Consider the following 15,707-nt stretch of genomic DNA (forward strand, 5'->3'; position numbering starts at 1 on the left):
ACTTTGTTCGCTTTCATTCGAAATCCGTCATATCATAATCATAGTATTGTCACGGATTACGTTAAACTCATTTTTTCAACTTGTGTCTGTGATTGTACTCTTAGTTCACTACTCTTCAAAATGATTTGCAAAGGATGGTGAAAGGAAACTTTGGATATCATTTATGATTAATTTAAGAATTTTTTACCTGTAAAATGTGCTTTGTAATTCTGTCTTTAAAATTGTTTCCACGTACTAGAATCAACTACTTTACACAACGTCATGGTGTGAGTTCATGCATTGAAAAACACGATAATAGAAATAGATTCCTGTAGGTATACGTACCTACTATTTTCACTACGAGTAACTCAGCATAGAGAAGAAGAAAACGACTTGGATCATATAACATACTCCGTCGTTAACATAATGCGACTTGGATCATCTAACGTCGTGCTATTGCGACGTTAGACTATAGTAAGAGGAGGACACTGTATCCAACCATTTATCCGACCTGAACATTAGAGTTATAGTTACGAATACTGAACTGCGTCGTCTACAGGATTTGAATTATATAACCATCTAGAAGTCTGCAACATAAAAATAAGATGTACTTACTTCATATTTGTCATGCCCAGTCATGTTACTGTACTTGGAACATTTCTACAGACATGAATAAAGAAAACTTAAACGCATTAATATCATTCTCCGGAACAGTCCTTTTCATTTCACCATAAACAGAATGTTTATGAATATTGATGTGGAAATTATCAATGTCTAGATTTGTACGAAAAAGTTAGTTATTGCTATGACTACGATACCTCTCGCAAACGTCCCTAAATCATGTTAATCATAAATAACTCATAGCGTTACAGTAGTATTATACACTAAAGTATTATATTTCGAATGTACATTGCCTCATCTGTTTCATTGACGCTACAATATCTGAAAATGTTATTACTGCTGAAAAGACCATTAAAATTTTAAATGTTTGTAATACTGTAGAATTCTTAGTTTGCAATACTGAATAGTAAATGTAACATTGTATATTTTCATTTAACATGTAGTTTTGAAATGTGTAGCAACATGACGCAATGTCATTTGAAAAAATACAACTATTTAATGTTGAAAATACTGTTAACCTTGTGGTATTATAGAATATGTCAAACTGTGTCCTTTTGGCGATATTTGCATGGTATAAATTTCAGCATGTATTTCGTCCGTTAGTTTAAATGTCACAAGAATGTATCAAGATAAGTATTTACCAAATATATATATATATATATATAATGCACCGCTTTCGGCGCCATTGTAACTATGACTAACATTTTCATTTTATTAATTTTGATATGATTTTGGTGCTCTTTTGTTTCATTTTTCTCTTATTTACCTGTTGACATGATCGTTTTAATTTTTAAAAAAAAGTTGTTCTTGATACATATTCTGATTTGATAATTGGTGACAAGGAACACGCTCTGTACTGTACTATGTGATTTTAGCTGTAAAAGAAAAATAAGCTATATAACAAATTATAAGATTTGGAGATGGTATGGTGTCCGGACTGAATGGACTATTTCCAACTCCCATTTCGTGCAATTATTTTATTTAATACAAGTGGTATTTAAGACTCATTTTCTTTTGTACTTAATTTTTGTAATGTGTGGACATACCTGGCGTCAATGTATTTATTATCTTCAACTTATTTACTTTGTGGCAATATATTATTTATTGCATTCCGACTCGAGCTTATTCTCGCGCCATTTAGATTGCGACTTGGGTCGTGACTAAAGATATTTAGTGTAACATAATACATTTTTTTTTTAAACTTTGTCACTAGTCCAATAGTAGACTTGGCCAAAGTGCTGTTACTGTAATATTACACCACAACATCCTTATTGAATAAATAAATCATTTAAAATATTTCAGAATTGAATTTTCAGAAATATTTTGAAATATGTCATGAATTTAAGAAGAATTGGGTTATTATCAATATAGACTATCAATATAGACTTTATTTATAGATTTTAGAAATCTATAAATAAAGGTAGAGCTGATAATTAGTTTCAGCTATTTGCATTTTTTTACACAGTGACAGCTGTAATTATGATCATGCAGTTCTCAAAGTCATCCGAACCAAGCAGGATTCTCGTATTTTCATGTTTTGCTGTAGCTTAATCATGACAACATGAACCTCAGCACACACGAAATTCTAATATTTGCTAAACGGTTAATATCTTACAGCATCTTAGAATGAAGTATCTTCATTTTATTGCTTGATTGCGAGCCTTCTTGTTTACAGATTCGTTACTCCCAAGGGCTCATGCTATTGAGCTAATGACGGTCAAAGTAGCTTTTTCTATAAAAAGAATATAGTAAAAAATAAAGTTAATAATTAATAATTGAGTGTGCTTGTTCAAAACGTACTGTAATTAAATAATAAAATAAAGTAAGCATATCTCTATACATAAAAAAAGGAAGTTCTGACTGGCTGATTGATTGATCAACGCCCAGCCAAAGGGCTTAAGCTAGAAACTTGAAATTAGGACAGTGCATAGAATTTGTGATGTAAGTTCCCACTAAGGAAGAATTTGTGAAAATTCGACAGGAAAGGAAGGAAAAAGGGGTGCCAATTATTATCTTAAAATGTCCATATCTCGGAATCTCTGAAGGTTAAAGACATTAAATTTGGTATACGGACTTATCATTTAAAGTAATTAAACATGTGTGTTTCAGCGTTTTTAAAAATATTTAATCTACAGGGTGTCCAGTATACAATACAACCCAAAGTTTGGGATAGTAGAACTTTTGAACCTGAAGCGATATACAAATAATGGTTATACCAAAATGAAGCTTTGTTCATGTATATATTTTTAATCTAGAAAGCAACGATTGAAGTACATTTGGAACCACACAGTGTTGCCAGATGTAACCAAAGTTTTTTTTTTTTTTTTTGCAAAACATGTAACTTGACTCATAAATCATACGTATGGATGTTCTGTCGTTAATTTTCAGTTTGTTTAGTTGGAGTATCTTGGAAACTATGTAGCAGAAATAAGATTTTTTCATTTCCACCGAACTAATCGGATGAGGCCCCTGCAAGAGGGAAGTAGGGAAATCGTAGTTTTCATAAATTAACACTCTCAATTGGTAACCCTGCTGATGTTTCAATGTATCAAAAGGTATGTTAAGGGTCTGTCTACTTAATACAATTCCTAAAAACGACGAAAAAGAAACTTTGAAATTATCATGATAAAACTTTTACTTACATGCACCCGGCAACACTGCTATTCATTTTTATGGGGCTACTTAAAGCAAGAGGTACACAAGAAACAATTCTCGAACTATACAAGACCTGGAAACGAATATTCGCAGTGCCATTGAGAACATTAACACTTCGTAAAGTTGCTGCCAACCTGGTGAAACGTGTGAACCAGTGTTTGAATCAAAACAGGGAGCACTTCCAGCATAGCAGTAGAGCTTACTCGTTTCGTGATAGTAGCAGTGTTACCGGGTGCATGTAAGTAAAAGTTTTATCATCGTAATTTCAAAGTTTCTTTTTCGTTGTTTTCAGGAATTGCATAATGTAGACAGATCCTTAAGACACCTTTTGATACTGAAACATCAGCAGGGTTGCCAATTGAGAGTGTTAATTTATGAAAACTACGATTTTCCTAGTTCCCCTTTACAGAGGTCTCATTCGATTAGTTATGGGTGGTAATGAAAAAAATCTTTTTTTCTGTTTCATAGTTTCCAAGCTACTCCAACTAAACAAACTGAAAATTAACGACAGAATATCCATACGTATGAGTTATGAGTCAATTTACATGCTTTGCAATACCAATATATATACCTTCGGTTACATCTGGCAACACTGTGTAGTTCCTAACGTACGTCAATTATTGCTTCCTAGATTAAAAATATATAGATGAACAAAGCTTCATTTTGGTATAACCATTATTTGTGTATCGCTTCAGGTTCCAAAGTTCTACTATCTCAAACTCCGGGTTGCATTGTCTATTGAACACCCAATAGAAGGGAAGAAAAGGGGTGAGAAGGAAAACGGGTGGGAATTACAGTTATTGTAATAAGATGTACATATGTCGGAATCTCATTTAAAACAAATAGAGATTATTTGTAGTTCTCATTTAAAAAAAAAAAAAACAGACTTGTGTTTAACAGTTTATATATATATTGCCGTAGAAGGAAAGGAAAACGGTTGGGTTACAATTTTAATTTTTCATTTAAAGTAATTAAAAACGTGTTTGAGCGTTTTTTAATATCCCCCACAAGGGAAGGAAAAAGGCAAGTAAAAGAACAGTGGGACTTACAATTGTTAAAATAAGATAGGTATATCTCAAACTAGAAACACAATTCACTGAACAAAACAACGTTTATTTAAAATAATAAATGTGCAACAGTTTCGCCAACTAACTGAACATATTGGCTGTATCACACACTTTAAAAACAAGAGGGAGTTGCATCTAAATATAACATGAACATCAGAACTAGTTCTGAACGTTGATTGACTGGTCAGAACGGGCTCAGCTAATCATAATAAAAGTCGACAAAAGTGAAACTAAACACCATAAATTCCTCTCTCTCCCTAGTTCGGCAGAAAAACAAGCTACAAATTAAGTTTCTCTAATAATTTGTCCCAGTGTTCGTCAGTTTTAAGTCCTGCATTCCAATTTATAACCCAGCTTTGTTCTGTTTCAATAAATCTTCTCTCGTTTCTTTTCTTATTAACGTTCTTTTTTTCAGTCCTAACACTTCAATTTCAAACCAATTAATATTATGTTCCGTGTCTCACACGTGTTTAAAAATGACATTTCCTTCTCTTTTTAGTCTTGCATCATCCTTATGTTGTTTAACCATTCTTTTAGTCCCCCCCCCCCCGTTTGACCAATATACAACTGTTATATTCACTGCGCTTGATCTTGTATCACTCCTCTTTTTTCCATCAGCTCCTCTCAGCTTTCTTCTTTTTTCTTTTTCCTCGTCGAGGAGAGTTCCAAACAGTCTCCAGATTTTTCAGAGAGGGAAACGCAAGATTTTAAGATTTCTAGAGAGAGAGAGAGAGAGAACGAAAAATATATGATATTTAAAATATATATATATATATATATAGCAAACAACAAATTTAAGTGGAATGGGGGCGGTTTGATTTAAAATAGCAATACGTAAAACACAAACAAAAGTATAATAGAATTTCAGCAGGAGCTGATAAGGTTTGGAACCGAAGTTAAGCTGCTGGTCCTTGTCTCATATAACCTCAGGCTGAGGCTAAATTCAAATCCAACCAACTAGGTATATTCATAAGTCTGTTTTGTTTTAATTTTATTTTAATGAAGACTTGCCTATTTTTTATACGGTCAAAAGCTCCTGTTCACAGCCACTTGTTGTTCTGTTTCTGTCAGCTCACAGTAGCTTCAGTTTCTGACATTAGTATTTCACTATCGATTGAAACTGCGATATAATCGAGATAGTGTTGACAAAGTATTTGTTTTTATTTGAAAAATTAGAAAAGAAAGTTTTACGAGAAAAATAAAAACGTATAACGTAAAACAAACCAGAAACACATATAACTTACGGGGAAAACGTATGATCTGGGAACGCTAGTTCCAAAGGTACATGCAATTATTAAGATTTTGATGTACATTATAGTCAAAATTAGTAGGATTGTCACTAATTACAATTCCAGATTGTATGTTTCTAAGTAATCAAAGAGATTAGTAACCAACTGAAGAAGGAGGACATGCGTCCACGAGTGATTTTTTTTTTTTTTTTGAATGAAGAGAAGCAAGTGTCGATGAAGTATCATTTTCATAGTAGCATATCAGCAGCCCAAATTTTCAGCGTCACCTGAGTGAGCATACACCATCCCAAAGAACTGTACAAAAAAGGTTCGGAAATTGTATCACAGCGGATGAAGCAGAGGAAAGTCAGCGCCGAACCTCGACATCAAATATGGACGCCGTTCGCCAAATTGTGGCTGAAGAATCATTAACCTTAAACACTTAGTTGAGCGAAAGAAGATCTCGAAAACAAGCGTGCAGCATTTTTATAATAGAATTGCACTATATGAATAAATCATCAAGGTGAGTGCGACATGCTCTGAAAATAGAAGAGAGGACGCCGTCTTCAATTCGCGCAAGATTTCTGCAGGAACTTTACGACCAGGCGTGGGGATGAAAGCCTGAATTTAACCAAGCTGGTCATGGGTAATGAAACGTGTTTTTTTTTTCAAATTGGACGCTCTCACAAAACAGCAAAGCATGGTCTGACCTGGAAAAGGTGCAACACCACTGAAGGAGCCAAACCATCAGAAACCGGCAACCAATGTCATGCTTGCAATTTTGATGTGCGCGGACAGAATCATGGCAGCTATTCCTTTCGATGGCTGGGAAAAGATGACATTCCAGTTACGCGACCAAATGCTTCTTCTTAATGTTCATCAATTTGGGATAACAACTCAGCGATTATTTGCAAGACTGGCTTCTCCAGCACGAAAGCACCCCGGTTTACCCAATCCGCTGACTTTATTCGTGCTTCATGGATTCAGCTTCTGCACGCATCGCCTTACTCATCCGACCTCACCTCCTCTGATATTTGGTTTTTGCCGTAGATGAAATTCAACATGCTTGGCAAATGTTACAACGATCAATGATCAATGCAGCCCATTCCAAACTGCAAAATATAACACCTTCTGATTTTCAGAACTATTTTCTTTTTAACTAAATCTGCAAACTACAAAATTGTGTGTAGGTGAACGATGATTATATAGAAATAGCCAATAAACCTGGTTTCTGAAAATATAATAAGTGTTCCTGTATTATTAATTTTTCTTCCTAATTCCATGGACTTTTTGGGACCCTCCTTATTTAATCTTGGACTCCTGTGGCCGTAACAGTGAGAAACTTACTTCTGTCACTGTCAAAAATGATTATCTCGAGCCCTAACTACTGGATTAATTTGAAACTCGCATGAAATATTGAGAGTTGTATTTTCATCAGCACAATCACAGAGTAGAGGAGAAAGTTGTAAAGAGAGAATTTTGCCCCAAAAGTTTATAGTTGTAAAAATTAAATTGTTGGACAAATAGGGTAATGAATGATAGTTTTGTTACTTACATGATGTGATGGAGTTTTTAACTCCAAATGCTTACAGTACTTTTTAAAAATTATCTTGCAGGTAAGGTCGAAACAAATTCAATTCCAAAACCTGCTCCCGCAGTTAAATCGTTGAAGTCGAGAGGCAGACTATTAACTAATCAGAAACAAAATCCAGCAGGAAAGCCTGTAACGCCAGGAGCTTCGCCTTCAATGAAAACAAGAAAAAGAACGCAGGTATTTGAATTAATATTTTCAGGTCAGTATCTAATTTGTTTTATGAAAACAATTGAAGTTTATCAGGTCTAAACCTGTTTCTTCTTCTTTTAAGTAACCTTTCTTACTTTATACTTGCTCTCTGCATCTTCCTATTGTGAGCACCGTACTCATATTATTTTCTTTTCTGCCAGCAAGGCCGCTCATAGATTTCTGCCCCTTATTGTTAGCTCTCTGATTTTTATAAACATTGCTTACAAGGGAAGGTGCTTAGGTAATACACGGCGATCTTAATGAAACTTAGCAGTGGACATTAGAGACAAAATGCAGAGACCCATATTTTGTTATATCGACAACCGTAGAGTTTAAGGGGCAAAACACCTGCCAACTACACGACGAAACAATTCCACACTTTGTGAACATTATCCATGATTTATTGAATGAAATTGACACAATAATGATACTCGTGGAAAAAAAAAAAAAAGTTTGTAAACACAACGAGCGCTTGCACCAACCGCATCTTGTGACTCCAACTTTACTACATATGTCACATGTTACTCTTTCGTTTTTGTTGAAATAATGATGGTGGCTGATGTACCGCGTGCCCTGATTTGTACTACTCATGTTGAAATACACTTTGAAATCGTGGAGAAGAAAATTGATTATGCACAAGTGATTTTTACTTGATAATGTCACTACGCGCATGCAATTTAATATCGCATCTCCATCATTACAGTGAAAATCTACATACAAACTGTTCCCACAATGGAAACCGTACACATCTAAAGGTTGTAAGTGACTCGTGAGTCTTTTTGGTATCGTCAGCTGTGTCATGGTTATTCCCTCTGGTGTGAGTTCTCGCACATCCCTCTCACAAGAATCTAGTAGGAGCTGTTCGTGTTAGGGAAATATACATTCTGTAGACATATGCGGAAATATTTCTAGGTAAGCTTCCCTGAACGTGGTACAGCAAAATATACGTTTGGAGGACGGAACATTGTTTCTTTCATTCGTGGGCCAAAGTCCCTGAAGAACAATGAATGAGGGCGAAAATAACTCACTGCTTGCAGAAACAATTCGTTGAATTGTGTAACTGTGTGGTAGAACCTACTGATCGCACCACAGTTTTCATATGTTTTGATTCACGGAGGGCTAAAGTTCCTGCTATGCATCTCCAATCGAAATCCACTCTTGATCCGAATCGTCCAAGTATATGTTTGCCTTTGGTTTGGAATCTCTGGTCAAAAATGTTACTTGAAACATTGACACAATTCATATAACTGTGAAGACAGTAAATGTCATTGTAACACCATTGATTATTTATTGTTTCAAGTAATCGCTATTATGTAAGTTAATGTTCATTTACAATAAAGAAGAATGGGTTTTCATGTTATGAATACAACTGTTGTCAGATTTATTTATATAATGGTGTGAAGTGACTCTTACGATATGACAGTTATTGACACTTTATCTGTTGCTAACCATACACTTATATTATGGCTAAACCACTTGTGTCACACATTCTTGTGTATACATTAATCTCTTCAGCCATGTAGAAAGTGAACGACCTGCAATATTAACATCAGAATTAAATAAATCTAACTTCTGTGTTCCTTTCCCTCTACACTTTTGCCTTTAAGCCGCACGGTTGCAGATATAACAAAGTATAGGTCTCTAGTGTTCACTGTATAAGTTTTATTAAAATCTAAAATGTATTTGTGTAGTTTTCGCTGTCATAAAAAAGAGTGCAATATTAAAGTTGGAGGGAGATTTGCCCCATTAAACCCCACGGTTAACGATATAACAAAATAAAAGTCTCTTTATTTTGTCTGTAGTTTCTATTGTAGAAATTTCATTAAAATTGGCGTGTATCACCTGGGTACCTTCCTTAATTTAAGTAACAATTAAAAAGTCCGTAAATGTTTATATTGTCAATGGACTAAACTTTATTTTTGTCGGCAAAAGGTTGTTCGGAAATTCGATAACTCCGCATTTTAAAAATCTATTCATATTTACTTTAATCTCTAGATTTCAAATTTGAGAAAATTACTGTTAAGTGAAGAAAGCTTTATTCTTTTTCACGGCCTCCGCCGACATTTTTCAGGCTTGTCTTCCCATATGGAGGACTCTGCTGCCAGAATAATTTTCGTATATAGTGTGGACAAAAGTCTCGCTATAATGGCCGATTACAATCTAAAAGAATGCAGATGTTAACTGCACTGTACAGTTCTGACGTAAGCAGAAATTACTTTTATGTCTTGGTAAATTCTTCCTCAATTTAGGGATTACTGTGTATTAGTTTCAATTTATTTCATAAGCCTGTATTCGGCTGAAAACTCCTTATTCTAAAGTCTGCTTCTTTTAAATAGGCTGGAAAAGAAACTGTGAAGATATTAAGAAGTTGGTGCCCACTTCTAAATTCTGAAGGGAATCTCTATATAATAGGAAATATAGTAACGTAAGTGCAGTTTAAAGATGTTCATCATTGATATTAAGATCTTATTTTAGAAAATTATTTGGATTATCTAAATTTTTAACGATCTAGGAACCTGCAGCTAATTGCATGTTTAAAAGCTATGTTGCTGATAAAGAAAATAAAGGTTTATATTTATTTTCAAAAATTGGATTCCAGTGCTTTGAAAGATCATCATTCTATTGTCCAATGTACATTTCTCCCACTTTTAATTGTACACACTGAATATTTGTCAGCTGTAAATATAGCAATTTCTGCACCAAAAAACTTTGTCTTAAAAATATCTTACCTCACTACATCATCTACATTGTACCATTTACTGTACATATTAACAATTGGTCACCACATATCTTTACTATTTTACTACATTTCCACAAGGGAAATGCTTTCGTGGTCACCGTAGTGAAAAAAGCTATAGCAAACGAACGCAGATTAGTAGTAGAGATGGTTAGTCTACCAAAAGAGCATCATTAACAAGAGAGGTGCTCAAAAACTTTTCTTGTGACCCAGGACCCAGTTCTCTAAACTAGACACTATAATATTGAAGTAGTTAAAATTGAAATGTTGAAAGAAGATACATATGTTACATTTAAGAACTATCAATACACGATGAGAATACTATTTGGGATTTTTGCTGATTTTGAATGTTCATTTCATAAGGCTATGAGTTGCAAAGAGTGTTATCCTGAAAAGAAACATATCACCATATGAGAACCAGAGGGACGTAACTCCAAAAATCGGATTTTCATTTTCTTTATATATCTATATAATTTTGAAAGACCCACTTGGTGACAAATCGACGTAACTCTAGCTCTTCTCCTTGCCGTTAAAAGACAGTAACGTATCTCTCATTTACGAATTTATCTTAGAGCCAAAGGAGCGTAACAGTCAATACGTTCTTCTGTCTCAAAAGAAGTCATTCAATTTTCAGGACCAAAGAGACGTATTGGCTCATACGTTTGTCTGACTCGAAAACTCAGATGAATTTTCAAAAATACGTTTTAGTAGTCAAAAATGCATTGCTTTAAGTTGGGATAAGTAATTTTTTATACTGAAAGCACACTGTTGTTTCGTTATTTTAAAAAGAAGTAAATAAAATATTAAATAATTATTAAATAAGCAAAATGATATGTCGATTCACTTTTTACTCCCTAGCAAAATGTGCAAATTACATTTTTGTCAAGTAGTAGTCCGCGACAATACAAGTTATTTTTAGACAGCCTTTTATTGCCGACTTTTGATTTTTTAGTAGGTTTTTTTTTTTTTTTTTTTTTTTTTTTTTTTTTTTTTTTTTTTTTTTAGCTCTTCAGGAAGAATGACAAAAGCAAGAGGGTAGCGAATGAAGTGTGGCTGCTGACTAACACGTCGTCCCGCACAATTCGTTTATGAATTACAAAATGACTTCGAGGGCAAGAAGAGTTCTCGAGCTAATCAAATTGAATAACACCGAGAAAACGGGAGAAAAAAACTTTGAGTCGGTACAGAAAACAAGAAAAATCTTTTGAGTTCGTGTTCGAGTAATAAAAACGAAATTAAATCCTTAAGTTTTACGTCCCACGATTATGCCGGTTAAGCTAAAGGAGACGGGGATGATGAGAGATGAGTGAAATGGTGGAATGAAGAAAGTGGGAGGAAACGGAAAAAACCGAGAAAACCCACGAGCACGGTGTTTGTCCACCACAAAGTCCACACGGCGCGAGCTGGGATCGAACCAGGGACCCCAAGAACCGGAGGTGAACGCTCTACCACTGAGCCATCGCGCCCCCTGTTCGACTAATAATTATGTGCCAGTGCTAATCCGGGATCGTTACCATCAACAACAGAATTGAATAACGCCAAGAAAACGGGTGAACACTGAATTTAATAGTATCGTAAACGAAGATCATTTGAGTTCATGTTCAAGTTATGATTATGTACCTAGTGCTGGCCCGGAGTCTTTATAATCAACATCAGATGATGACAACCCTAGATCCAAGAGGAAAAGAAGGGCAACTAATCCAAAGGAGACAATACTAGGAGGAACAGGTAAAAGAGATTACGAAACTAGGTTAACCATAATTTCATTTGGTTGATACTGCTGTCAAGCCCCCCTTCTTTAAAATTCCGATATATATTTTTTTAAATATAGGCTTAACGGTACTACAATTTTACGCAAAATTGTCGAAACGTGTAAAATTTATCGCAAATTCTAATTTTAATAATTTTAAAATTTATTCTGAATTCGAGCGTCCGCAAAAAAGCCTTGAACCCTCCTCGAAATGAATTTCTGGATATGTGTCTGACTGTTGTCATTTAAAAAGTGTTACAAAAATGACTCTCTTATTGAAATTCTTGAAGACTATTTCGTATAAAAGTAATGGGAAAATATTCAGGCTGTAAATAAAATACGTGGCTGTACTTTACGTGTTTCTACGCATGAAAGGAAACAGGAAAGCTCATGCAACAAAAAGCTCATGCATGTTTGAAGCACTCTATTATTAAAACAACGACAGTGTTTCGGGGAACTGATGCGGCAATCGATCCGAAAGAAGTCAGCAATGATTCCAGTCATTCTTTATTTTTGAATAGAAATCGTTTTCTGGATGTTTTTATACGTAGAATCACCCCTCACGCACACTTTGTTTACACCATGAATAAGAAATGGAATAGATTAGAAATTATAATCAGTTGAATACCTAAATTGATTTCTATTAAGCGTAGGATATATGGAAACTATTGATAATCCTATCTTCTGAGTTTTATAATCCATTTGCTTATTTTCTTCAAACTTTTAATTATTTACCTCCTAGTTTGAAAGTTGGTGATACTTAAGTATATTTGAAGTACCGAAGAGTGATTGAATCATGTCCTAATACCCATTGGAATAAGTTGGATTAAGACTGTATAAAGTAAATAGATCCATCGTGGTCAAGGTGATTGAATTTTCACAAAGTTTTAAGACGCAACTCATACAAGACAAGATTTCTGTAAGAGAAATGCATTTTCTGTAGGGGAAGCATATGCCTTTGAAATGTTTTCCAAAATTAATTTTATCGAAATGTAGAAATATTTTTCGAAATTATCCAGTATTATATGGTAGGAAGTTAGTGTTTTTATCTAATAACTAATAAGTTATTTTATCTGTTCTTGGTTATCCTTAATGTTTAGCAATAAACATCCTGAATTGAACTCTGGAAAAATTTGTATCATTTTTAAAATATTGGTCAGAATTCTAAGAATTTATTGACGAATACTTCAGTTTCGTATGCTGATCTGAAATATCATCTACCTATTAAATGGATAACTAAGTTTAGTGGTCCGGGTCAGCCACATTTGAAATAGAATTGAGAAACAAGAACTACAGTGCTTCGCATTTTAACTGTTTTCTATTATAATAATTGCTGAAGCTTGTGTTTATTATATGGAGCGTTCAGAGCACAAGGCAATCAAGCCATAGAGTTGAGAGAAAATAGACATACAATTTATATGGAAATTTTAAGTTTGTACGGTATGCTTAATTATATGGATTTTTTTTTTTTTTTTTTTTTTTTTTGTCTTTACGTTGGCCTATTTTACCTTGATTTTTGAGACTTCCAAATTTCATCCTATTTTCCATTGAAAAGTACATGTAATTCAACAAGGAAATAATTATATATGTTAATTAAATTGAAATTCATCGTAATTTGGCCCATGACAAACAATTTACCATTTTATATCGTAAAGGTCAGATCCACCGGTATTGTAACAGTGATGCTTGAGCGATTGACCGTAAAGATTCAAACCGCGATAAGTAATAATTTCATAGCCTTTTCTATTACAGATGTAAACTCTTTAGTCAGGAGAGGAGGGCGTGGGTCATGGGTCAGAGTTGATGACTATGGGTTTCAGTGGGTGGTGGGTCAGTATGAATCATGGTTGGTGGTGGGTCAGAGTGGATCATGATGGGTCAAAGTAGGTGAAGCGAGTCGTGAGTCACAATGAGTGGTGGGCCAGTGGGTCATGGGTAAATTTTCCTTGACCCAGGCCATTTCTGCAGCGCGTGCATCGCTGTGGTAGTGATGATGATGATGATTAAATGTTATTTTAGTGTTTAGTGGTGCTATTTTAACATTTACATGACAATGTTTAGTGTTTCTAGTTAGAGCTCGCAATAAGAAAACTGAAGGCTATTATAATTTGCTAAACGTATGTCCATAAGAACAATTCCTTTAAAACAATTTGCTCAGAATCAGAGGAACGTATCTCATTTCAATAGTGTGTAGCACGAAACTGAATTACTATTTTAATTAGCTATCCTGTCATTTGTGTAGTGTTGATATCCATTTTGTAATGCCTTGATTACTATTCAATAATATTTTTACCATCTTATTATTTTTCAAATTTTTCTTTTGAAAACACTTATTTTCCTCTCTCCTGTAAACCTATGAAAATAGAATTACGTTCCTCTGATTCTCATGTGACGATATATATATATATATATATATATATATATATATATATATATAGATAGATAGATAGATAGATATAGATATATAACAAATCCTGTCATGTATGAAGGTAAAAATTCATAAGAACGTTAAAGAAAGAAGCCAAACAAATATCAAACACACACACACATATAAGAATGAGAGTAACAGACTTTAGAAAGATCATCACTTGTAGAGTGATCAAGGAGAAAACACAAGTTAAATTGTGAACTGTATGTGTTCGCGGATTGATGCGATATAAAGTAAGGAGCCAGTAGAGTAATCTGACATTGTTTCAAACCAATTATGTTATTAACTAACTTATGGTGTGTATGCTGCTGTAATGGTGAGAAACGGTGAGATTAGAGTTACATTGAAGTTGTACCACACGAGCGTGACGTAATGTCACATCGTATTATCATGAGATCAAAGTGGAACAAAACGAGCTCTGCGGGGCTTCTAGTCCTCTTCGTTCGCTGACGCTCGTTGATCTATGTTTCATAATGTAAGTAAATAACATTTTTTATCAATTAAGTTGTGTGTGCAAAGTGGACTAAATACCACATGACATTATGTCACACTCGGGAAGACACAATATTTAATCGGCCTCATTGTTTTAGTCACTTATAAGTAGTATGTAGTTTGCAAACATTTAATAGTTCCAACGTACTAATTTTGCGTAGTAATACTTATATTGATGCATACGGATATAGGAAAGAGCAAAAGAAGCATGAAAGTAAGAAATATTTGTGATTAATAGTGAATAGTGAGGGTCAGAAATGAAACAGAGATAATTGTATGTAAGATATATGAAAGTAAGAATAGATAAGTTGTAATACAACGTTGAAAACAGATTAATGTGAGTCTTATCCGGGGTCGCCATCTGCGGCAGTTTAGCCTTAAAAAAAGTAATGAATCACCTTTAACACAAACATAGAAGAAAGAGTTCAATAAAACACCTATTATTCTTATTGTAATGAAAAATATACTGTAAATATAACAGGAGAGTTTGTTACTCCCTTCAATTGTAGCAAAAAATGTAACAAATTTAAGTACAGAAATTATTTTTAAAATAGACACATAATTAATTTTGGAAATATTGAATGAAGATGATAATTCCATTTTGGGTTTTGCTCAGTCTAACTTAGGGAAGATCGATTTCATTTTTGTACCTAGTATTGTGTGAGCAAAGAATACTCCAAGAACATAATCTACACCAGTGTTTCTTCCAGACCTGTTTTTTTGGGGGAGTATTGCCCTCCCCGGAGCCCTAAGAGTGACCCCTGGAGACCAAAATAATACGTCTATAATATAATAATAAATAGAATAGTATCAGCAGTGCCCCCCGGAATACCAAGTGTTTCCCCCGGAAAATTGTTTCTGAAAGAAACACTGATCTACACAGTTTTTTTTTATACATACATACATAAGGCAGTTTAGTATATACATGGAGGAAATGGTCAATATTTCAAAATATTTTTTTTTAAA

At 34.1% G+C, this 15,707-nt stretch overlaps 1 protein-coding gene across 1 annotated transcript in view; it reads left to right on the forward strand.

Moving 5' to 3' along the window:
- The window catches only part of LOC145679466 (uncharacterized), a 312,009-nt gene that overhangs the window by 171,938 nt on the left and 124,364 nt on the right, over positions 1–15,707 (forward strand). Inside the window, exons 13-14 of the mRNA XM_081750046.1 lie at positions 7,168–7,322; positions 9,671–9,759. Coding sequence (XP_081606172.1) covers positions 7,168–7,322; positions 9,671–9,759 — 244 coding nt within the window. The remainder of the gene's footprint in view (positions 1–7,167; positions 7,323–9,670; positions 9,760–15,707) is intronic.

The sequence above is a fragment of the Thermobia domestica genome, chromosome 2 (genome assembly GCF_964235325.1).
Source record: "Thermobia domestica chromosome 2, izTheDome1.hap1.1, whole genome shotgun sequence".
In the NCBI taxonomy this organism is placed as follows: Eukaryota; Metazoa; Arthropoda; class Insecta; order Zygentoma; family Lepismatidae; genus Thermobia; species Thermobia domestica.